The 25,046-nt window shown below is 40.0% G+C and overlaps 1 protein-coding gene across 2 annotated transcripts; it reads left to right on the forward strand.

Moving 5' to 3' along the window:
• The first annotated feature begins 4,165 nt into the window (after positions 1-4,165).
• SHISAL2A (shisa like 2A) lies at positions 4,166-23,532 on the forward strand. 2 transcript variants are annotated; one of them, XR_004498561.1, is made up of 5 exons: positions 4,166-4,424; positions 11,638-11,777; positions 17,954-18,026; positions 18,736-18,858; positions 22,094-23,532. XR_004498561.1 is itself a non-coding variant. In XM_015636757.2 (4 exons), the coding sequence occupies exons 1-3, from the start codon at positions 4,243-4,245 to the stop codon at positions 17,983-17,985; spliced, it is 354 nt and encodes a 117-aa protein (XP_015492243.1). In that variant the 5' UTR covers positions 4,166-4,242; the 3' UTR covers positions 17,986-18,026; positions 22,094-23,532. The 2 variants fall into 2 exon arrangements, 1 of the variants encoding a protein (XP_015492243.1); XM_015636757.2 differs by lacking the exon at positions 18,736-18,858.
• Positions 23,533-25,046: the final 1,514 nt, after the last annotated feature.

Consider the following 25,046-nt stretch of genomic DNA (forward strand, 5'->3'; position numbering starts at 1 on the left):
AGGGTGTTTTTGTGAGTAAGGAACATGCCAGTTTTGTGCTTTCTACTTAGATAAGTTAAAACTATTTTCCTTTCTGAAAAGGAAAAAGAAATAAAAACCACTCTGCAAAGACAATCTGCAGTGAAGACTACTTGGTTAGGTTAATTTTTGAAAACTCTTTTATGCTTCTGACTGTCCTACTTCTAGATAGGAGAGTAAATTTAAAAAGGTAAGATTTGCTTCACTGAGTCATTATTCTGAAATATTTACCAATAACACCACACAAACACTGTAGATAATGAGGCCATTACACAAACACAAATTACTTATCAGATCTCCATCCTCATTACAAAATTACCAGTGTCACTTCCTACTTCCCTGTTTCACTGATTTTTCCTCTTAAAATTTTGGCTAGAACCTCCTTTGAGCATCAGCTTCCTGAAAATTACTTTCTCCTTCTTCTTTATTTAGTTCTGTGAAGCAGAAGTAGTTGAAAGTCAAAATCTATACCCTATATTGACTAGGAGAATCAATTAGAGGATAATGTGTGTGAAGTACAGTTAAAATTACTAGGAAAATTGGTAGGCTCTAGAGTGACATGAAAAACTCATACAATGATATTTTATACACGTGTTCACTTGCACAGAGAGGATCTCAAAATACAAACACTTTTGCATACAAGTGTCAGACTACTCCATCACTATCACAAATCTACAGACTTACAATCTGAAGCACAGTCTGTGAAAGCAACTTACAGGTGGTTGAATTGAGAGCAGAACCCAAGATGTATCATATCCTCTTGATAGATTTCAGTCCGTCACTAATGCACACAGCCCTTTTTTACTCTTCTGAGTGACAGCATCTCACTGTACTGCAAGTACACACCACTTAAAACTTCTGTGCCCCTTTCTGTTTTGAGCCTTATGTTGTCATCTGCCTTCCTGAAATGCCCTGCTACTCATGTAACATGTTAAAATGTATTACCTACGCTAACTCTGATATCAGTTTAACTTTTTATTCCTAATCAGAGTTCCTTACACCATCTTGGCATGACAATTTTGTTTAATTGCATAACTTGCCACCACATTACTTTTGAAAGTAATTTATGTGGCTCTTTGCCAATTAATAATTACGTTATGCTCTTAAGGAAAACCTTGCCATGTAGGTTTGAGGATTGATGCTGATCTAGACATCTATATCATAGCTCATAATTAACTTTCTGTGGAAGGTTGGCTGGTGGAAATGTGTCCCACAACTGTTAATGTGGATGTTTGTTTTTAGCTTTTAAGTAGTGGTCACTGCAGAAGCACAATTCACTTTGAGTTGTCTCTAAATGGAATGGCTAAATCAGGAAGTTTTAGCTTCTCAAGCCTCCTTTGCTAAAAACTGTATCAGCCAAAAAAACTCCTGTAATTTGATGGAAAATTAAACCAGCCCAGTTCTGCTGGCCAATATCTTGTGGAATCAGGATAAGTAAATAAGAGGCTGTGCACTTTTCACAAGTTTCACAAACATTAATTGTAGTTTACATGAAGATCACAGTTATTTTTAATGATTACAAAAAAATGCTGCTGTTCTAATTATTGCACTGACAATGCACATATATTTATGTTTATGAGTTCATCTGGAAGGCTTGAAAGCATTAATTATAAAGAGAAAGCTGCAGTTCCCTCAGGGATTTTGAAGACAGGCTTTAAGTATAGCCATAGCAGTCTCTTGGAAACCAAAGTGAGTAACAGTAAATCAGTTAAAGATTTGCAGAAGAGTCTGGGTTGCAAGCACACAAGAAAATTTGATTTTTAAACTTTTTTTTTTTTTTTACATTTTTTTTACATTTTACTTTTTTTTTTTTTTTACATTTTACCAGAACCAGAGCTCGAGCTTCATTGCACAAGGGACTTATATTCACAAGGATGATCGTTCAGCACTCAGAGAATAGAAGTATCCTGTTTTGGATACAATTCTGAAAGCTGCTCCTAAATAACTGGATAATTTGTCTCTTACTTCCAAGTATCCTACAAAGGTCCTGGATCTGTGTTTCTCTGAAAGCTGAATGGCCTTATTGTTAGGTTGAAACACACTCCTCACTCAGCAGAGAGAACTGGTCTTGTCATCTCAGTAGCAACTTAAATTGATATTTGTAATAGTAAAGAGAGAGGGAAACATATTTTTTGAGGTCTAAACCACTAATACTTACTGGAAGAGACATGTGTTTTGTAACTGGAATGATAAAAGAATGTGATGTTTTCTTCTGACTTAAAAAATGATGCACATGTTCCACTGGTCAGTGAAGAGCCACCCACTCCCACTTCAAATCCTGTTTCTGAGTGTCTCATCAAATGAGAATGTTTTTTTTATTTCAATCCTCCAGCAATTACATAGTTAATTCAATCACTGAGGTAGATAACTCAAATGTAATTTCAAACGTTTCATATAAATCTTTCCAAATAATTGGAACAAGAAAGCATGTTAATTATTATCACCCAGTAATCATGGCAAGCACAAAATGATTGCATGGTATAAATGAGTATACTGATTGATGAAACAAACAAATGAAAAATGATGTTGTCACCCCAGAACATTTCAGCTTTCTTTGAAACCAGATTTCTTTAATTTTGGACAAAGGATACACCTTTAGTTCAACTCTGACACAGGTCTACCTTATACTCATTAAGTGTGAGTGCAAGTCTGTGTAAGACTGAGCATAAAACTGTGATGGGTAATTTTATTTGTTCCACATCACTCCAGTAATAATTCTGAGAGGAAAACAGTTATATGAGTTCTGATTGAGAGAAAAATTTCTGAAAGTAAAACAGCAATGTGAAATACAAAAATAACCAAGAATGTTCTATATTCCTGAAAGTCTCTTGACCACTTGATTTGGGAATGCTCACTTGAAAGCATGAACTGAATGATTCCTGGGTTCATGACTCTCTGCCCGGGTTGTTGAATTCTGGTATGAACAGAACCTCAGTGGAAAGAGATCAAGAAAGGATATGATAAAGAAAAAACCAATCCCAGATGGATAAAGAGAATCAGAGAGAAACACAAGAATGGCAATTCACAATTTGGAAGAAAATTGTTATTAGCAACTGAACAAGGTACATAAAGACATTTCAAGAGATTAATACCTATGATGAGACTGGAATTGGACATTTCTCCATCCCGGGAAGTTGAAAGACTTACTTAGGTCTCTGTTGTGAAGCCAGGATTGGCAATTTCACCAGGTCTTGAATCAGTCTCCAGAACCATGATATTTACCCCTGAACATCTTAGTTTCAACCACACCACATGCTGTTTATCTGACTGGTTCAGACACATGATCTGGGCAACCAACTGATGGCTTTTGAGCTGAGATTCACCCATCCTTCCTTCATTAGAGCCTTTCCTTGAGCACAGAGACGCAGTCCTCATGTCTTTGTGAATCAAATGACCAGGAGGTTGGTCTCTTAATCTCAAATAACACAACACACACAATTAAATCCTAACATGTACTGACACCATTGACATAACTGAGATGAAAAGGCTACCTTCTGGTCTTTGGTAGATCATTTTCCTGGATATATTTCAAATAAGTCAATCCTCAATTTTATAATGAAAATAATGGATCTGATTACATCTGATTTCATCAGAACAACTCAAAGTAATGAAGTTACAACTCTCACAAAATCTCATCAGCATCTAGCCTTTTTTTTATTGAAATTCAACACTCATTGATTTCCCGTTCTCCTCTTTTCTGGAGTCTTTGCACCAGCCACATCACTGCCATTCATCCTCTCACTTTGTGCAGTGCTTATTTAAGTGTTAAGCCTGTTTTTGAGCTGGAGCTTTCCCCCCCTCATCAAGCCAAGGGGGCCTGAGTCCTACAGAAGTGTGATCCCTCCCCATGCTCTCCCTGTTTTGCCTGTCCTGAGACCCCACCCAAGTGATGGGTAAGGACGGACCCCTGGAAGCTCTCCTCGACATGGGACCCAGGCTGAGGGCCAGCCGTGCCCCAACCTTTGAAATCGCAGCCCGGAGCGGGCCGGCCCCTCAGGGCGCTCTCCCGCCCTCCCTGCCTGCCCTGAGGGCGCGGGCTTCTCCCGCCACTCCCCGCCCCGTGGCGGCCCCGGGGCCAGTGGGCGCGGCGGTCCCCGCCGCCAGCGCAGCCCCCTGCCCGCCCGGCTCCGCCCGCCACAGCCGCCTCGCCTCGCCTCGCCTCCCCTCCCGCCCGGGTGCCGCCGAGCCGAGGCGTCGGGCGGGCAGCGGGCGGGCGGCCGCGCCATGAGCGCCGAGTGCAGCAGTTACCTCAACGCCGACAAGGTGCTGGTGAGCGGGTTCAGCTGCCCGCGGGCGGGCGGCGACGCCCGCGCCGTGTTCTGCTGCGGCTTCCAGGACGTCAAGTACTGCTGCGATGATCCCCACAGCTTCTTCCCCTACGAGCACAGCTATATGTGGTGGCTCAGGTAGGGGAGCGGCGGTGCCTGCTGGGGTAGAGGCTCCGGGCGGGAGAGCCGTGTTCGCCCGAGCTCGGCTCGGGTGCGTGTCTGTGAGGTACTTGTAGCCGGGCACTTTCAGGCTGCCTTTGTCCCACCGAGAGTAGCGATAGAGCTGCATCTTCAGTCCAGAGAGACACTTTCTCGTGCCAGGGTAGTTTTTGAAGGAAATAACTCGTGGTCTTGATAAGGAAGCGCTGGAAAAATGCTCGGTGCCTCTGGCAGAGCATCCGGAGCGTCTCCCGCCCTTTGGGCGTGAGGGGAGCGGCTGTCTCGGGGCCTGAGCACGTAAGGTGCTGCGTGCCATGAAGTTCCCAGTTACTTGAGCTACTTTTACATGTAAAATAAAGCACTACGTAACTTTCCAGTTGGAAGGGGCAGATAATGAGCCCGGTGCTCTCCCGGGATAGTGCAGGGATCCGCGTGGCTCTGGCTGGATCTCCAGCAGCGGCAGGGAGAGCTGCACTCAGCCAGCCCGGATGCTTTCTGTGCTTGATTCCCTTCGGGCTCCACAGCATCCACACTGGCCGTGTCAGGATGTTAGTACACCTCTGCATGGGGCTTCCACTATGTTTCTTACGGACTTGCTATTATCCTTGATTTTGTCAAATCCCCTTCTGGGCTTCCTTCTACCGTCTGCTTCTAGAGCCCTGGCCGCAGCAGTTACTACCTGCTGTTTGAAGATAGATCCTTTTATCTGTTTTATCCCTACTACTTTTCCTGAGTGCCCTCTAGTATTAGGATTGCAAGATTTGGTGAACAGCAATTGCAGGGTCAGTTTATGCACAGTGTTTAAAACGTTTTGAGCATTTCGTGCATCTATTTTCAGCTTTCACCTTTCCAAACTGAACAGCTTTTGGATTATCGCTGAGGTAGATGCTATGTCGTGCTGATCGTTTTGGTTGCATCTCATCCATACTGTTTTTCACTCTACAGGGCTCGTCTTGGAGGTGCATAATCTGGAGCTGCATGCCCAAAGAGTGGGTGTGGCAAGGTTCTACAGAGTGGCCAAATGTTGTCTCCAGTCTCACTCTCAAAATCCATTCTGTTGGTGGCCAGTGTGTTGTTGATGTCTTTGCCAGTTCACATAGACTCCATTATTTCAGTGAGCTGTCACTGAAGACTCTTAAGCTTTCTGAGCTGCCTGTTCTAAGTTTATTGCTATGTAGGCTTGGTTTTATTCTTTATACATTACATTACGTACACTGAAACTTATGTACATCACTTTTGTCTGTTCACTCAGTTTTCTGCAAGCCTTGTAGTGTTCTTTGCCCTCAGCATTTGATTGCTTGTTGGGGCTTAAGGTCATCAGAAACTCAGATTTCCTTCTTCACCAGGTCACAAATGAAGATATGAATAAAAATCAGTCTTGGTGACCTTTCTTTACACTGAAAAGAGACCACTTAAGCCTTGCACTTTGCTCCTTATGCTTTTAAGCAGCCTTAAATTTGTAGCAAAATCTTTCCCTAATCCTGTGTAAGTTCAGTCTTCTTGACCTCACTTCCAGGGCAGGGCTTTGTCCAAGGGCTTCTCGAGACATCTTACTCTTTCTGCTGGGTTCCTCTATCCATCTGCCTATTATAAACTATATATATATGCCTATTATAAACTAATATAAACTATTATGCCTTCATAAACTCCAGCAGGTTAGCAAGGCAGTGTTTTCTCCTCATCCTAATGCTGATCCTTTCATTAAAGATTTTATGTCAGGAAGCTGCAAGTGCCAGCAGCTCCCTGTGGGTAGAGCATGGTAACAAGGTGGTTGGGGGTAGAGGTTTTACCATCAAAAGACCTGTCCCTCATATCTGGGGAGGGTGAGCTTGGGTGTCATAGCCAGGCTCAGATTCAGCACTGTGCAACCAGACACCCTCAGCACCTTGGCCAGCAGCTCTGCAGTTCCACAAGTGAATTCCCCTCAGGGCTTGTGAGTTAATGCTATCCAGTACTGTGGATTTACTATTTTAATTTATGTACTCTAATACTTAAAGTATTATTACTTAAAATCTACTTTTTCTGGTGCAAAGAGTGGATTGATTGTGGGGATCTCCCAGCCATCCACCACTGTGACTGACACACAATTACTTGGCCTCTCTGTTGTGAGAAGACATCTCCAAGTGTCCTTTTTTACACTTCTGCTAGCAAATACTCATACTTTTGAGGAGATTTTTATGTTAAAATGTTATATTTTTGCATAGCCTTTGACTGTTTCAATCACAAGATTGAAGAACCTTGTGATTCCATCTTCTCAAGATGGTAGAAGAACTGAAGGAATAAGTTAACATTGCATCACAACATCTCATCTGGATGTCATAGTGAAGACTCTTAAAGCTTGATCTTTTCAAAAACTACCTCCAAGAACTGAATCCCAGGAGAGGCTTTAATGAAATGCCTCTTTGAAAGCTCTTCCTTTAAGAAGATTATGTAGAGTCTAAGAAGTGACTGTGTAGCCTTCACCTAAGTCAAAAATTTGGGCCCAAACTTTGAAAATTAAGGAATTTTTTTCTTCTTTCTACATAGCCCTAAGCTGCTAAAAGGACTCGTGGAAATTGCCATTTATGGAGTTTTGGTTGTGCTTAACTTCTGCCATAAATGACTATATTCATTGTAGAAAATAGATGAATAAATACAACTGACTTCTCTAAGCAAAGTTACTGAGTGGTTAGAATTGAACCATTTCCTATGAGTGTTTTCAGTAACAAATTGAATAATTTTTAGTTATTAACACACTGGAAACATTAGAATATTACATAATTTTGAAAACTGTGTACATTTTCATGTGACAGTTCAATTAGGAGTTTAAGGAAAACATAAAAATAACATTTTCTGGATTCTTAGAATGTTTTGGTGATCACTAGACTGTTGCTGATACTGGTTGGTAACAGCCATATGATGAAATAATCCTTAAAATGCTTCTTTCAGCCTTTGAGGACATACTTTTAAGACTCAAGACCCTTAAGATTTAAAGGTAAACAAGAGTTAGGCAAACCGGCCAAGGTAAGTCTGGAAATGGAAGGGAAAGGACTCAGAGGCTCTGATGGGGGAACTGTTTTAGGTTTTGCTATACTCCAGAACTTTGAGGTTCTTTTCCTAAATCTTCATTTGTTTGACTGCCCCCAGATATTTGAAAGCAGTGACTGACTGCACCACAAGTGGTTGGTGATATCTCAGGGATTACTTCCATTTGATGGCACACCAGATAGAATTTCAGTGAAGTGTTGCACATTTCACTTGTGTTTTTCCTGCTGTGGAGGAGCCCATGGAGCAGGGAAGGCAACATTAAGAAAAGGTAGAATTCATCAGAAGGTTATTCAGCTTTTGAATCCAGAAAACAGAGGAGCTATAAAACACCAATGAGCCAAACACTGAGCAGCTCAGCCTCCAGAGCAGTGTGCTGTGCATTCACATGCAGTTATCACATCTGCTTTACCTCCCAAGCTGAGTGGAAGGGGAGAAATGCTGAACATGTGGTATTTGTACTGAACTGCAGCAGTTATGTTCAGTAAGCCTTTTTGTTTGTCTTTGTTCTAAAAATTTTTGTTTATTTTTGTCACTCTTCTGTGAAGTTTTTTTTATAATGGCCTCTTTCAGTATCAAATAGATTTCTAATATCCATTCCAAAGCAGTGTCTCTTAAGTTGCATGCAATAATACATATTTGATTAAAATTCTGTCAAGCCATGTATAGATTTTACTCAAAATGCCTTCTTAATTAATACCCATGGAGCCATGGTGGCCTAATACTGAGGCCAAGCTTTGCTTGGCTGTAATGACCTCCAGGCATCTGTTTTGGCTTTCCAAAATAGCAAGTCTTTTGTTTCCCTATGCCCATTCTTCCAGTCTCTTGAGAATATTTATCTGTGTGCTTTGCAAATACTATGAACAACACGTCACTGCAACAATGGCATTGGGAACATTTGATTTACTCGGATCCGGGTGACTCATGAGCTTCCTTTTAGTCTATCAGTGGGCAATGCTGCCTCTGCTTAGCCAATATTTAAATTTTCCCTGGCTTTTGAGAGTGTGGATGGCCTTATTTTATGAACTAAAAAGAACTGTAGGTGTGTGATGCTGAGCATCCACTAACAGTCAAGTTGATGGACCCACCCAGCAGCTCTCTGGACACAGCCTGGGAAGCCCTGGGGAGGCTGCTGGCAGAGCAGAGCCTCTCTGCTGAGTGAAGCCTTTGTCTGTGCTGCAGGCCTGGATGTGGCACTCAGTGTAACAGCAGGGAAATGTGTGGTATGGCTCTATCTTTATGTGGAAAATTACTTGGGAGAGTTCTGTTTGGATCTCCTACCAAACTTAACATTGCCCATGTCAGGGGGTTGAGTGGGTTGTTAATGCAGGAGGTTTTGGTCACTAATGAGGCCACAGCTGTGGGCAAGAGGGACTTTTTAGTTTGCTTTTTTAGTGTCTCTGCTGACAGAAGACTGATCTCAAAGACACACCCTGAGACCTGTAGACTGTTACCATGTGACAGCTGGATGGCCTTCAGACAGTGTTTAATATAAAGAATGGAAGGTGGCAAAATGCTTTTAGCAAGGGCTTTTTAAAGCAGATATGCAGCACCATGGAAATTGCTGTAGAATCTAGAGGACATGGTGTAAGATTGACTTTATTTTCAGAGTGTAATTGTTAAAGTGGTCAGTGACCATAGTTATTTGGTATTTTGTTTCTGATACCAGCTTTAGCTAGTAAAAAAAAGAAGGAAAAGATTGTGTTCTGGTTAAGAAACATCAGTATTCAGAGCTGTGGAAGACATATTAAATTTCTCTGAGTTAGATAAATTGAGAAACAGCCCTCCATCCCCAAATCTTAACCAAAATTAATCTTATAGAACTTAATTATACCTTTTCTGTGGGTTGACGGCTTCAGCAGTTTGAGAACAATCTGGTATCGAAACATTGTGTGTTTAAAAAGAGTAAGTACAAATTGTCCTGATTCCTGATTCATTCAGGAAGTAGAATCAGAGTTTCTATTTGTTTTTGTGATATGGGTGAGATCTTCTCATGTTGCTGCTGAAGCATGACAAACATTTCTTGTAGCATATAACCTATGATGAGTCTTTGACCTGGAGAGTTCCTCATGTTTTTCTTGGCTTTGCCTTTGTAACTCCCAAAATATCTTACAGAAGTTGTATAGTGATACTAAAGATGCATTGTGCTATGTAATACACAACTGTATTGTTCATGTCATCTTCTACAACTGCATGGAGGAGAGCTACAACCGAGAAGTAGCAGATGTCTGAATAGGAAAATGTATAATCATTAATATGTACTTGATCTGTTTGGCTTTAGGGCAGCTGACTCTGCTTAATGTTTGGATAATAATGAGCAACCTCCTTAGTCCTGCACTGCAGACTGGAATTTAAATGGAATCTTACAATAAGGCTTGTACTGTCAAAAAAGGACAAATAACTATTTCTGAAAAGCCTTGTTTGTATCTATCACATGGTTCTATGGCTATTCAGTCTTTTGTAATGTGTATTTCTCCTATTTTGTCTATTTGGGTCAAGGTGTTCCAAGTAAAAATGCAAAAATAAGGCCAGAACCCAGGTGAGATCTCTGAGTGTAGGTCATATTCAGATTCCATAGTAAGCAGAATATTGCTTGCCTGCAAGTTTTGTTTGAGACAAAAATAATAAGGAAAAATTTGCTTAATTTGTGCATATATGCACAAATACATAAGGATATCCTATTTAATGCAGATGATAAATACCATGAAAAATCTTCAGAAGGGTAAAGCTATTCTGTCCAGAACCATTTTGCTGATAACAAATTATTTTAGCTGTGCACAGAGCTAGATGTTGCCCAAACTTCATTACTGAATCTGACCAGTAATTAATGAAAACCGCATGTGAAAGTCATAGCAATATCTGCTCTTCTCATCCTGCTGATTTTAAGAGTTTCTCCTGTGGACATATCTGTGTGCTAGTGCTGTGAGAGCTTGTAGAGAAGCTTTGCAGTATCTTGAATGTAAAATTCATAAAAACATCCCAAGGCACAATTCTTCTCATCTTCCTGCAAGGCCACAGTAGAGTTGACTTCTCCCTGATGGCAGTGATATATAAAGGCATTTTTATGACTAGAGGATGGAGCTTGTAGAATTCAAGACATTCATCTCTCTTCTGTCCTTTTGACATCTGTCAAAATTGTAAATATACCAGAGTACTAATATAAGGATTCTCAGTCCTCAGACTCCTCATCTGTAACCAAAAAGCTGCTGTTTAATTTCACCAGAAGTCAGGATCTTTGTCATGTACTGTAGAATAAAGGACTGGAACACAGAAGGCATCAAATGGCCCAGGAGAGTGTAGGAAATGATAGCTAGACTGTATTATATTGGGTCTTTTTATTTCATCATGAGAATTTTATATTAGGAAAGGACTTGAAAATAAGGGCTGGAAATCAGGAGAGGTTTCTGTATATACATATATGGTCTCACTGTATGCATATGGGAGATGTATAAAGTAGTTTTTATCCTGCAGGATAGCACCTTGATAAAATCTACGTATAGTACTGTATGTTCAGGCTCCAGAGTAATTCATTCCTGCTTCTTTGATGGTTTTGATATTTTGAGTAAACTAATTCAGCTTTAGTTTTCCTTTTACTGTGACAAAGATCATGGGAGAATTTCTCCAGTTTTGACTGGAGTTTTATTTCATTAATGTAAAGGCACAACAGTGATAACAGTGCTCCACCCTGCTCTGCAGAGCTGCTAACAGAATTGAATAGCATGAATTGCATGTTTTTTTATACTACAGAAATGGCATTTCTGACTAAAAATACTGCTTTAACAGTCATGTTGTTTGGGCTGTCTAGAGCCCTAGAATCCTTTTCTGTGTGTGCACTGAAGAACTTTTTGATCTCACTGATATCAGTTACTGCATAAAGTTATTTCTGATTTTCATAAATACACTTTAAGTCAGACTCAGGAGTAATATGCATGAAATGTCACTGAGGGCCAGTAGTTCAACTGCTGTGTAATGACATTGACCCTTCTGAGGGCAGTGAAATAACTGCTATTTATGCAATTGAAGTATTGAGCTCTCAACTTTTCTTTACAGTAGAATACAGTTACTCCCGTGCCTGAGTACAAGTAAACTCCAGACATCATCTTGACCATTGTTTTAATGGGTACCCCAGGCTGTCTGTACACTTAATTTTTTTGTTTTTCTCTCTTAGTGTTGGAGCACTCGTGGGCCTGTCAATAGCAGCAGTGGTCCTCTTTGCTTTTATCATCACTGTGTGTGTTCTCTGTTATTTGTTTATCAGCACCAAGCCACGCAGCAAACTGGATACTGGTCTGAGCTTACAGACGGCAGGTAAGACCAGTTGTTATTGATGTGCATTATCACCTGCAGAGGAAAAGCCTTACTCTGTCTTTGAATGGATGTGGAGGAATCTAACAGTGTGTGTTTTCTTTTTGATGGGAATGTCAAGATATAATCAAGCTGTACTGCTGTTTTGCCTGCTTTGTGAAATCTGTGCCAAACTCAAAACACTTAACACGAGCTCACTATATTTATTTAGTAGTAGGAAGAATGTAAACATTTGCAATACTGAGTGAGGATAGATTATCCTCTTTACCAGGAAGAGACTTACTGACTTAGTTGCTCTGGATTTCCTGTCAAGAGTACATAAACATATAGTAGTGATTCATTCTAAGAATAAAAATCTCAGAAGAGATTTTAAGTGTATTTTCTTGTGTCAGAGAGAGAGAGGTCATTCTTTTTTTCCCTTTCTTCCCAATGTAGGATCCAGACTTTGAAGTCTAAACTCTTTGTTTCAGTAGCAGTAGTCCCTGCCTTTGTACCCAGACTGTGTTGGCAGATGCCTGCAGGAACAGTGCATGTAGTCAGCACTAACCCACTCACATGGAAAAATTGCTGCTGCCGCTCCAGTTGACTACATTTGTGAAATCTGACTGCAAGTCTCCTTGGCAAGATGGGGTGCAATAAGTTTCCCCCTTTGTCTTGGACTTCCTAAATACTTAAATTAACTGCTTCAGCAGTTCAACCAGTAGAGTTGTAGAAAATAAAAGGAATGTTGTACTTATTTAGGCATTGGAAGTCCAGCAAGTTGGAAAAGGGGAATAATTCTTGGAAAAAAGTCCCATCAGCTCAAATTTTCTCTTTACTTGTTATTTTAAAATGCTTCTGTACCTGCATGGCAGTAAATGACCAATGAGTTACTGTAATTATAGCCTATTATAGAGCAGTAAGCCTCCTCCTCCTTATGTGGACACAGTCCATTTCATATCAAGCTTCCTATGTCTAAATTTGTCCTCCAGAGGTGCAGGCTTTGGTTTAAAAGTGGTTCATAGAGCTGTCAGAACTGAAAACCCTCCCTTTGTATGAGGTGAGCAAGCTTCTGAAGTCACACATTCAGCAAACTGCTACTAATCTGCAAATTGAAAACTTCACACTTGTCCTGGAGAGAGAGTGGAATTAAGACCTGCTAGCTAGTACTGCCTAAATAAACTCTTGGGTGGGATGAACGAAATGCTCTCGTGCTCTCCTACAAGATGGTTGTGTTTTAATTATAAACTGACGTTTATTTTTGAACATGTTGCTGTTTAACTTCTTCCCTCAGGTTTTCCTGCTATGGCACCAGCTCTTAATCCACTGCCAGGACAGCAGTGCTATATTTCTCATACCTTTTATTTTTGTGCCAGACATTTTTGGCACGTGGGGAGCTGGGAAGGAGGCAGGTGCTACTGCATCACTGCTGCCAAGCAATTCCATCTTTCTGTACGGACTTGAACCCTGCTGCAAACCCACATCCTGCTTGTGTAGCAAGGGTTGTTCCTCTCTTCTTATCAGGAGGAGAATAGCATCCCACTGATAACCCAGCATTCATGCAGGCATTCCAAGTTACAATTCCAAACCTTATGAAGCCGGGAAGCTGAGGGACCTTTGCTTTTCCCAGCTATCTCCTTTGTGGTTTGGAGCTTTGCTTCGACAAATTCCTTTGTATTTAAACATGGTTTTGAGTGCCTTTTTGCTTTTATTCTACTTCTTTGGCTGCTTTGAATGACAATTATTTCACATCCACATTCTCATAGCTTTGGCTGTTGGTGAGGTGGGTTGCTGGAAATTGAAAGCCAGTTGCTTTGCCAAGGTTGAAAGATCTTTGGAAATGTTTTAGGACTTCGCTGACAAGCTTGAGTACTTGGCTTTGTCATATTTGGGTTTCTTTTGCATGGAAGTAATGCAAGGGCTGAGTGTTTGATGAGATGGCTGGTTAGCTGCTTGCAGCCCTGGGGAAAATAAAAACAGCCTCTCTCCTCATCTTTCAGTTCTTCTGGGAGTGCAGGATAACCATACATAAGCAATAAAAACAAATTTAAAAATTAAAACGGTTTTTAGATGCTTCAGAGAACTGCAGACCTGAGGACTGTGAATTTTAAATATGAAATTAGTTCAACACAGCTTTTTCTGAACTATCATAATTTTGCCTTAAGATGAAGGCTGTGTCACACTTTAGTTGTTGTGCAGCATCTGCATCTCTGGAGCACTCAGAGAGCACTCATTTTTGAAAGTAGTATTTTTTTTTATATTCAATTTCACCCATAATACATCAGCTCAGTTGGAGTTTTGTATCTCATTAAACATACAGTTGGTTATTTTATGCCTTTCCTACCTCACATAATGGCAGAGGCTGGTCATTGTTCTGGGGGCTTATCCAAAATCTCCTAAATACAGAAGTGGGGTGGTTGAATTTTTACAGAAATAATTACAAGATCAATGATAAATCTAACAATAAACTGAATATGAAGCCCTTTATTATAAAGTTTCTGATTCTACAAAAGGCATATCAACTGGAATTTGCCTCTGTTTAGCCTTAAACAAATGGTCTTTCACAGCATCAGCACAGATCTTCCATAGCATCAGCACTGAGTGTTACAGATTGGTTTCTTGAGTTAGCTAGGGATGTTTTAACCCTAGCAAAAATTTACATTTTAATCTGAGCATTGAATTTCAGGAAAAATGAGCTCAGCCACTGGTGTAGACAAGGAAGAAGTACTTAAATGTTACCAGAGTTAGACATTTCTATTTGTAGAGTGCAAAGTTGATCCATAATATGCAAGACAATATGTGCAGGCAAACACATACAAATGGAGATCCTGCATTTCAGTTGTTTGTTAAACTCTTTCCAAGAGAAAGTATTTTTCATTTAGCTCATTATAGATGTTTTTGTTTCTCCTATTTGAAGGCTGGAGACATGTAACAGTGGTAAAAAAAAAGGCCTTAAAGAAATCCATGTCCTAAATATGCAAACATGATTTATTTATTCAAGGTGAAAGGGAATTTGGTCATGTGCTTTGTTCTTCTAGCAAAAAAACTTCTCTTTGTGCAAAAGGTTTATCCCCTTCAAAATATGGGGAGCTAGGAAGTCACAGGATTTTAAGTGTTTTGTTAAGGCTGAGTGAATAATGCTGGAACATCCTCACAGTGCAAGAAATAAGGAGGACTGAGTAAATATTGCCTAGTTGTCAGGATAGGAGTGGTAAGCAAGCAGAAAAGGGGAAATCCAGAGGCACATCTTGACTCTGGGAAAGGTGCACGTACACTTGCCTTGACCAGGCAGCTGATGGAAGAGAAGTGATCATCTCTGCTGGTCCCTGAGAATGGGCTTTAACATCAGAGATATAGAAGTTGGAGAGAGCCTCTCCACCCTGGTGACCTAGACAGTTTTTAAACATGTTTTCTGTATTTCTGTATTCCAGTATTTCTGCCAGGTCTGGAGATGAAGTGTTCCGTACCACTGCAAAGCACGAATAGCAAATTACATTTTAAGATGGTAACTAATACTTTTCCCTTAAAACTTAGCACAGGAAGACCTCTGTAATGCATTCAGAGTCAGACAGCAGGGACCTTCAGGTTGGAGTGTGAAAAAATTGTGGTCTTGTAAATTAATCATAAGTGCTGGGGAAAATGGGCTTTAATAGAAGTTATTAATTCCTTGTTCTTGCAAAGCAGTGACATCATAATATGCAAAAGTTCATGGTTTCATTTCATAATAAGGAAAAACACAGCTTGAAAAATAGCCAGATGACTTTCCTGTCCCTATTTCTCTCCTTAATTAGAGATTCCTCATGGGGAGTGATTCAAATATATGAAATATTCAGGTATTTTGATGAAGAAGCACGAAACTCTCACACATTGTCCTTCTTGGCTCAGTACAATTATCTGACTATTGGTTGTGAAAGCAGATAGCTGCTGTCTGAATTCAGATACACTGCTTGGCTTTTGGAGTGTATATTCATAATTTTGTCTTCTAAGTTTAGAAGTAATTTCAACTGTGTGGTGTTCTTGTAGCTGGCTTTACATTTTCCCCAGTTAGGCTACTTTTATCTTTGCCAGTCATCTACCTCAGATTTCTGTATGGGGAAAAATCAGCCAAATGGGCTCAACTGTTTAAAAAAAATTATTTTTTTTTAAGGAAATTAAGAAAATTAAAGCTGGGAATTCAAATTTAGTGGAAGGGTACATCACTAGAAATATTAAATCTTGAAATGTCTTTATTGGACTCCTTAGCTTTTAAATTTCCCAGACTTTCTTGTAGCAGTGAGATTTTTGCAGCTCATTAGGAGTCAGGTTTTTTGCTGCAAATATACCCATAGCTGCTGGAGCCTTAAAAAATAAAGTGCCTTTCTCTGTAACTGATAAGAATTATTTTTTCTTCTTTTTGGGTTTGTTTTTTCCCCAGTTGAAATAACTCTGTTGTTTTCAACCAAGATCTTAGCTTAAATACTATTGTACAGATGTTTTTAAATGCTAAACTATCAAATCCTGTTTTTGAAACCAAACTGCATTTTTTTTCAACTCAGACAAAGTAAAATAAAATGCATCTTTCAAAACTTTTCAATAACAAATAATTCCCCTTTCTCAATCTGCTTTGCTTCAGTTTCTTATTAAATTAAAATATTAACATTGTCAACTTTTTGTCCTGTTTTGGATAATAGGGAACATGTTTTTCAATCCTTCCCCACACATTGGCATGGAGAAAAGTACCCTGCCCAGTTAAGTTTATCTTTTCTGTCTCTTTGTGTTGGCCCCACACTTGGGAAAGTGAAAAATGAGGTCAAAGACAATGTTGAACTAAAGGGTAATGGGAAATACAGGGAGACTGGGGAGGAAGATTGATGAGCTCCATAAGGAGAATTAGATGACAGGATAAAGCAGGGAGAGGCTTTGGAACTGGCAGATAAAGGAGAAAACTGCAAGGAGCTGAATACTCCTGGGAGTTTTTGGAAGAGGGATGGGACTGATGGAGTTGAGAGGAACAGGGCAGGGAGGCAGCAGAGATGGAGGGGATGGAGGGGCAAGGAAGTGGAGCAGTGGCTGTGGGTGGGTTGGGGAGCTGAAGCCTGGTGCTTGGGGAGAGAGATGGAGAGGGAGCCTAGCTAAAGGGGAATCACGTACAGGGTTGGGATTTAGGGCAGAAAAGAGAGAGGAGAGACTCCAAATATGACTTGTTATTCATGGATATGGTGACCATCATGGGAAGCATAGTAGCAGAAAATAAGGATTGGAAACAGAAGGAGGAAAGTGGGAAGGGAATGAAAGAACGAATATCAGGTAAGAAAGAAAATAAATAAAGTTGAAAGTGCATTTAGGAAAGTCTTATTCTAGAGGTTTGTTTTCTCAGCTGCCAGCAGGGATCAGTGGAAACTGGCAGAGTGTCTCCTCCCTTCCTGCAGTGATCCACTGCAGGCTGCCTTTGCTTTAGTTACTCTGATCAGCTGGGTAAACTCAATTTATCTGCACTGAATCAAAAGATTCCTGCCCTTCTGCTCCAAGAAGGTGTCTGTATCAGCTGGTAGAATTTTAGCCCATTGCTTACATTAACCTATGAAGTTGTGCTCTGAACAACAATATTCTAATGCTACTAAGCTTCAAAGCCAAACCCTCAAAAAATGGGAGATGCCAGAACTAAAGATTTTGTAAGAAATTGGTAAAATGATTAACTAAAAATAGTTTTATGTGCTCCTGTCATCACTTTAATCTTTCAATAAAACATGGGTAAGACTTGCAAAGAAATATTGTGAGCCTCCACACACAAAATCAGAGCTTTGGGGTCACTGGGTGAAGGTGCACTGAAAGCAACAGTGATTGATTATGTTTGGAGAGGGATGAAAGTTTGAGATTTCTGGTCAATTTTCTCGAATATGGGAAATTTCTAATGCGATTTCTTTCAGGAGACTTTCTGATTTCCTGCTACAAGCTCAGCTTATACCACAGTGCTGCTGCCTTAAACTGCTCTTCACTTTGATGTTTATTCCTTTTTAACACAAGTAAGTTAGTAATTGCAGCCTCCCCGAGGCCCAGGAATGCAAAGTGGAATAGATTTGATCTGTCTCATCCTATAAAAATTGTAAAAGATTCCAGGAACTGTGGTTTTTCTAGTGCAGCGGGTATATCTGTGTATTACTGCTTGCAACTGCTGGAAGAATAATGCTGTTAATTCTTCTAAAAATGCCTTTGTTTTACAGACAGTGAGGCCAGAGGGAGTTCAGTATGTTAAAGACAGAGGCACTGAATGGATTCTATCAACGTTATGAAGAGGTACCATGAGAACATTTATTTTCATCTTGCTGTGTTGTATTTGTATACTCTACTCTGTTTTGCATAGATTTTATAAAATTATTCTTTATGGGGGTTTTGAAATTTTTGAAAAGCACTAGCAAACTGTCTCTAATTTATTTATACACTGCTCTGATCCTGTCCTTGCACAGGGATGTATCTGCAGAGACTTGGACAGAGTCCTTCCCCAGACAAATCCCTCCTAGATTTGCTGGCACATGAATACTCCATCATGGTTATGTGCCAGACAAGATTATATTCCCCTTATGTTGTTATTGTCCTTTTCCTGAGCTGTCCTGGGTGCACCATAGCTTACTGAGGAGGCAGAGCACTGTAACTTATTCAAAAAAATTTCTTTAGTGATGAATTTTCAGAAAGACTCCTGCGTGTGACAAAGGGTGAAAGCAGTGAAGTTTCTGGTGGGCAGTTTAGTCTTCCATTGCTTCCTGGGGATGCAGGAATTAGTGCCAGGTAAATTCTGCCACAGAACTGGAGAGGGTTATCTTGCAAGAAAGTTTTTTCTGCTGGAATCATGTGTAAAGGTCAAACAGCCTATGGCATAGAACATGCAGAATTGTGTTTAAAATGTACCCCAGTACAACAGATGAGTTGTGCTTCAGACTTAAGAGGACTTTATGAATAATGCAAAGGACTTCAGGATGGCATGAAACATGCATTTTTCTTTCTGCAGGGGGTTGAAAGCTCATGGCTGAACAGCCACAGAATGTGAGAATAGCTGCAGATCAGCAATGTCTGTCACAAGAGAAATAAGTGGTCCTGTTTGCTCAGCAGTTGTTTTCAGATGAGCAGGAAAGTAAATGAGTCAAGAGTTCCCTGTTTTTCATGTGTTTTCTCTTGTACCCTTAAAAAGAGCCACACTGTGCATCCCAAGTGCAAATGTATCTTTCTTAGAGCTCTTTAGCAGCATAACAAGTTGATTTTGGCTCCTCATTCTTATAAAAATACTGAAGTGTAACAAAACTAATTTCAAAACTCCTAACCACCTCCACACATTTTTTTTTCTGCTGTTGCAAATGAAATGGCTTGTGGGAGAAAAATGCCATGGAAAGACTAAAATGGATCCTGCAGTCAGAAAGCCGTCTGTAGTGAGAAAATCCAAAAATATCTGAGGCAGGCACCAAGTACTCAGATGAGCTGAGCTCTGTGAATGTGGCATTGCTTTCTGAAGGCCATGAGCCTCCTGTTTCCTCATGCTTCTGTTTGCCTGCCTTTCTGTTGTGGTAGACAGGCTGATGTTTATAGGGTGCCTGCTAACCCACTGTTGCTTACAGGGAGAGACTTGAGAGGCAGCTGCAAAGGACTTGGGTAGGGATTGAATACATGCATTATATAAAGACTGAAAAATCTGGAAGCCTTTTGGTGGATGCATTATCCAACTTTTTTTGTTACCAAAATGAGGCTGGTGTTGTAGTGAGGACTTAAAATACTTGTGACCTCGTTTGGAGCTAAATCCAGGAAAACTATGTCCTCAGCCTGTAAGCCTTTTTGCTTCCTGATTCAGAATGGAAAAGGAGGAAAGGATCTTTTTTGAACTTCAACACATAATATGGCTAAGTGTTGATAGAAATTCCAGGTCCTCAGTGGTTTTTGTCCCCTGCTTTTCACCTGTGCTTATTGCAGATTTCATACCCACACCTGTCATGGGGAGCCATTTCACAGTGCAGTATTAAGCCAGAGTCCATCAGTGGCTACAAATTTCTACTGCTGGGAGAAAGCTACAGGTGCCAATTAGATTTCCTTTAGCAGGCATATTTCGTCTGCCAAATTCACTGAGTTTTAATTAGCGTCTTTACCTTGTGCCTGGTGTAGTTCAGCATACAATTCAAACTTGTTTGCCTGCTCTTTTCCAGCAAAAGGGCAAACACAGCTCTTAGCTTTACAAAGGGAATGGAGAGGAACTAGGCAGATGAAGGCATTGCTTCTAATTTAGAATGATAATACATTAAATTATTAAATAGTTGAGCTGTGCACAAGAAAAATCTGACACACATTTTGTGAAAACAGATCAGTCTAATTTTTCTCTTTGTCAAGGTAATTTTGCCTATCAGATAAGTGGGAACAAGTGGTTGTGATTACAGATCATTACGAAAATGCAGTCAAAGAGAAATTTTCAGTGACTCATTCTCAAGCGCATTTTTGGAGGGAAGAAGGATGTCTTGGGAAGTGTCTGGTACATTATCCAAGATAAGTAGTAAGAGCTTGGCTGAAGGACTGAAGAACACATGAATAAAATTTTTGAATGACACCACCCTGAGAAGGGTTGCAAGACTCTGAGGCTGAAACTACCTTTCAGAATTATCTCAGTGCCCTCAAGAAATGTTCTGAAATTTAAAAAAAAAAAAAAAAGAAAAAAATAAAAAAAAGGGAAATGCAATGAAAATTAAAGTACTGTAGTTAAACAGGAGAAACCAAATCCACAAGTATAACTAAAGAAGCTGACTAAATGAGAAAGAAATGCTTCCTAATGTCCAGTCTAAACCTCCCCTGATGTATCTGAACCATCCCCATGCACCCTTTCACTGGATACCAGGGAAAAGAGATCAGAAAATCACAACATGGTTTGGGTTGGAAGGACCTTCAGGATCATCTAGTTCCAATTCTGCTGTCTTGGGCAAGGACACCTTCCAGTAGACCAGGTTGATCTGGTCAGAGCTCCATCCCACTTGGCCTTGGACACTTCCAGGCATGGGGCATCCACAGCTTCTCTGGGAAAGCTGTGCCAGGACCACCATTCTCTCCACATTCCCCTCCTCAGGAAGATGGACAGAGCATTGAGGTCACCCCTGAGCCTCCTTGTCCCTGAGCTAGGCAAGCCCAAAGTCCTTAGGCACTGCTCATGGGACACTCCTTTCACCTGCCTTTCCAGCCCTTTCTCCATATTTGTTGGTCTCTTCTGGATGCTTTTGAGTACCTTAACATCCTTCTTAAATTGTGGAGCCCAGAACCACACCTGCATTCACAGTGAGGCTGCACCAAGGTTCAATACAGCAGGATAATCATTTCCTCTGAAGGGCTGGTTGTTTATTGGTGGTTGGCATGCCTCAGGGTGGGGTTTGCCTCCTCAGCTGCCAGGGCACGCTGCTGTCAGCCAGATGGCAGTGCTGGGGAATGGTACAAATCTAAGTTTACATGTATGTCTCAGGTTTTCATTTAAGTTCATCAGGAATGTGTAACCATCCTCAGAATCTTCAATAGAAAATAATCTAGAATCTACAAAAAGTATCAGTGGTATCTCAGATGAGCATCATTCAGTGAACCAGTACTGAAGTGATGTTCTTTGCTGGTTAGGATGCTCTTGCTGCTAGTTGCCATCTGCTTTGAGTCCAAGATTTCATGCTTCAGAACTTCTGTCAGTAGCTGAGTTAGTTGAAATTGTCCAGCCAGACTTCAGTTCATGTCCATTTTTTTGCATATCCAGACAAGCATTTGCTTCTAAACCCATCTGTACCAACAGCTGTTGTGTTTTACCTCAGAATCAATATGCTTTAATGAGCAGTAGAGCAATTTATTTGTATAGAAATTCCTCAAGTGTAATTTGGAATATATTTTGGTGCCTTTCAGGGTTAAAGGCACACACTGTGAATATGTCTATCATGTCTATCATTAAAAAGAAATTAAATGCATGGTTTGATGTAGATACTAGTGGTACATTCTCCAAGGGGCACTGCATAGAAATGTTGTATGGATGACTGTCTTTGTCTACAAAACCTTCTTTTTTTCAGTTTCAGCACCACTGTGGGGGCCTTTATCACGTGCAAGGGGAAGTCCTCACTTGCCCAGTAGGGAAGCAGCAGCAAAGCTACCCATCCACAAACACCTCCAGAGGAGGCACTTGGTGTTTCATAGCTGTAGTAATTCCCTTTAGGGGTGCAGTTCTTCACATGATAGAGGCTGAGAATATAATGAGATACTTGGAAAGAAGTAATGCTGGTGAAATAGATTGAGCTGTGTGGTTTCTTCTGGATTTTGTTGTAGGAAAAAGTCTTCCCCTGTTCAGTCTAACAGTAACTGTTATTGTTATTTTGCAGATACAGAGCTGCATCCTCCACAAAAGCCCCACCAAAACAAGCTGTTGGCAAAGCCAAGTGACTTCAAGAGATTTCCTAAGCCACAAGGACAGACTGCGACTGTAAGCCACGAGAACCCAATTCACTCTTCCAGAGGTGTTTCCTGGCTCTTACAACCACTATCGATAACCAGAGGCCAATCTGAAGCTGTGCTAGGATGTTTGTGTACAGTTGCTGTACTGAGAAGTTGTGTGTTTTGATTTGCATATCAGCTACTGCTGTCAGTCATTTTCATGCAAGTTGTTGTCTCTATCCTGTGCAAATCCAGTGAGATAACACAGTTGTCAAGCAGAGCAGAATTTGGCACACCATGTTGACCCAGCTTTATTTTAAGCTTTCCCCGTGTGCCATCTCAGTGTGGTGTCTTCATGTCTTGAACATGGTTGTCTTTTGCCAAATGTGACTGACTGTTCAATGCACAAACAAATGTGAATGCAGTACCTCAATAAAATCTGGCATTTGTGTTGTATTTTTCTTAATTTATCATTCTCCCCACTTCTGTTTTCTCAGAAGATTCTTTTGAATCTTGAAATTATTTTCATGGGAAATTTTTTTAACAAAAGGTGGAGTTAATAAAGAATTTACTTTTTTAGGGAAATTTAGATTTTAACAGCTGTTTTCACTGGGATTGGTATACACTGAAATTAATTGAAATAAACATCCAAAATTGTTTTGCAGATTCTTCATCAAAACATGTTGGAATATTTCTTAGGAAGCAAACTAAAATTTTCCAGTAGTATTTCAGTTTGGAGCACTAATTTGTGAAGTGTTGAACTTCCTTCAGGTAATCAAAGAGCTCTAATTGCACATTTTATTTCCCCAGAAGTCTCAGGAACAGCCAACACAGTCTTAACTGTCATATTTGAGTTGTCAATTCTTTCAAGCTTTCAGTCTTGAAATCATGAACATTAATCATAATGATTTCTTTTCATCTTGTGAGGGTTCTTTAAGGTGAGTGATCAAAAGAATTTCAAAACTATTTAACCATGCTGTTGATATTAAGGCAGTAGACAGATTTTACCTTCCATTTGCAGATGAAGCCTAAAACATTTACCTAACATGTCAGTTTTGTCTGTGGTTATACTTCAACTTGTTAAGACAAAATCCTTGTCTACTGCTGGGAGTCACATCTTTTTGTGTTATAGTGCTTGAAATTTAAATTCTGTAGCTGTCTGGTACTGTGCATCAAAACCCCAAAGTGCTTCTGTCTCATCTGCTCTTGTGTGAAATAATCGACCAGTGCCTCCTATTGAAGTAGAGAATGTGTTGTATGTTCTTCCAATAGCTGTATGTCTGTATATAATAACTCATTAAACTATTTGCCACCATGGACTTGGAGAGAATTGAAACCACACTGGATGCATAAAGAAAATGTTTTTATAACAACAGAACATAAACCTGATCTTCTGGCCTCATAATTTTCTTGATTGGGACTGTCAAAGAGCAGAAGGGAAAGAATTTATGAGTTTTGCCATCTGGTTTCCTTGGAGGATGCCAGCCATGAGATAAATGTTCTGGAAGCATATGCTTCATTTTGAGCCACCAATAAAAGATTTATGGAAGATGAAAAGAAAAAAAAAAGATTTAAGTTATTTTAACTTCATACAAATTTGAGTCAGCACTTCTTTAATTTTTAAATTCCAAAGATACTTAAAAATAACAAGATATACCCGATATTTTGAATGTTGCAAGATCAAAATATCTTTGATTTCCGTCTCTTGGGCAATTTCAAAATCTTTGATTCCTCAAATAACAAGGTTATTTTCCCCTCAGATACTGGGCTATTTATTCATTTTGAATCTCTTAAGACACCAAAGTAACAGAATTAAAAGTAAAAAACAGAATGCAAAAAGAAGGTCCAGTTCTTTGCCTATGTCCAATGTCTGTTTTTGTTTTCTGTCACTGTGTTTAGGAAAACCCATTTCTTTGCCCTTTTAGCTAGCTGGTTTGTAATTGAAGGTTTCTAAATGTCACCAAAAAGTACCTCCCACGCAGGTTTGATTAGAGAATCAGCACAGTGCCCAGAACAGCTTTCAAATGTAATGTGCAGTCACAACAAGGGTGACTCCCTATGCTTAATAGCCATAATAAGCCTTAATGTACTTGTTAGACATAGCCCTAATTTTTGCCCTGGGAACATTTTAAGCCTAAATTGATTAAATTAGCACATAAAGCAAATTCAGGGCTGTTGTGCCATCAACTGTACAGAAACTATTGAAACTCACAGGCGTTGCTGTGAACATTTTTTAGTGTTTTTCTAAGTTGAGTTTTTCTAATCATAGGGCCAAAATAAAAGTTGTGTGAAATCGGCCTGTCAGATTGTGGATGTAGAAAGTGTGTTTGTGTCTGTGCACACACAGATACCAGCAGAGCAGCAGGAGCAGCAGCCCCTGATGGATGTCAGTGGCACCAGGCTGGCTGATTCCCACTGGCTGTTCTGGGCCTGGCTGCTTCTTCCTCTGGAGTCACACTGCCAGAAGTGGCAGCTCATGGCAAAGTAATCTACTTTTGTCATCCCTACCATTCTCTAGATACTGCAGTATTAATTCAGTTTACTTGTGTTACTTAATCTGACTTTGAGTCTCAGTAGAAAATACCTCATCAATGCTGCCACACAATCAGTCAAGTATGTAATGATTTTCATAATTAATCACTTAAGTATAATTTCTGAAGGCTTTATCTTTTGCTATTTTTAAATTAAGGAAGAAAGACCAAAGAAAAGTCACAGTTTTACTGAATGAAAATAATAGCTGTTTTAATTATTTTCCTATCAAGACAAATTCTAGAGATCCTCACAACTGTTACATCCTTCAAGTTTTTGGAAAATTGAGGAAGAGCATAAAGATTCAGCTACTACCTAGGAATAAAAATGAGAAGTTTTAAAGCTCTGTTCTGTTAGTCTGAAGCTCACAGG

This window comes from Parus major, chromosome 8 (genome assembly GCF_001522545.3).
Source record: "Parus major isolate Abel chromosome 8, Parus_major1.1, whole genome shotgun sequence".
NCBI classification, from domain to species: Eukaryota; Metazoa; Chordata; class Aves; order Passeriformes; family Paridae; genus Parus; species Parus major.

What these genes read in the sequence shown, in the direction of transcription:
- SHISAL2A (XM_015636757.2), top strand. Translation starts at nt 4,243, where the DNA reads ATGAGCGCCGAGTGCAGCAGTTACCTCAACGCCGACAAGGTGCTGGTG. An exon ending in AGCTATATGTGGTGGCTCAG is followed by an intron (nt 4,425 to 11,637) that starts GTAGGGGAGCGG and finishes TTTCTCTCTTAG; the next exon opens with TGTTGGAGCACTCGTGGGCC. An exon ending in TCTGAGCTTACAGACGGCAG is followed by an intron (nt 11,778 to 17,953) that starts GTAAGACCAGTT and finishes TTTGTTTTACAG; the next exon opens with ACAGTGAGGCCAGAGGGAGT.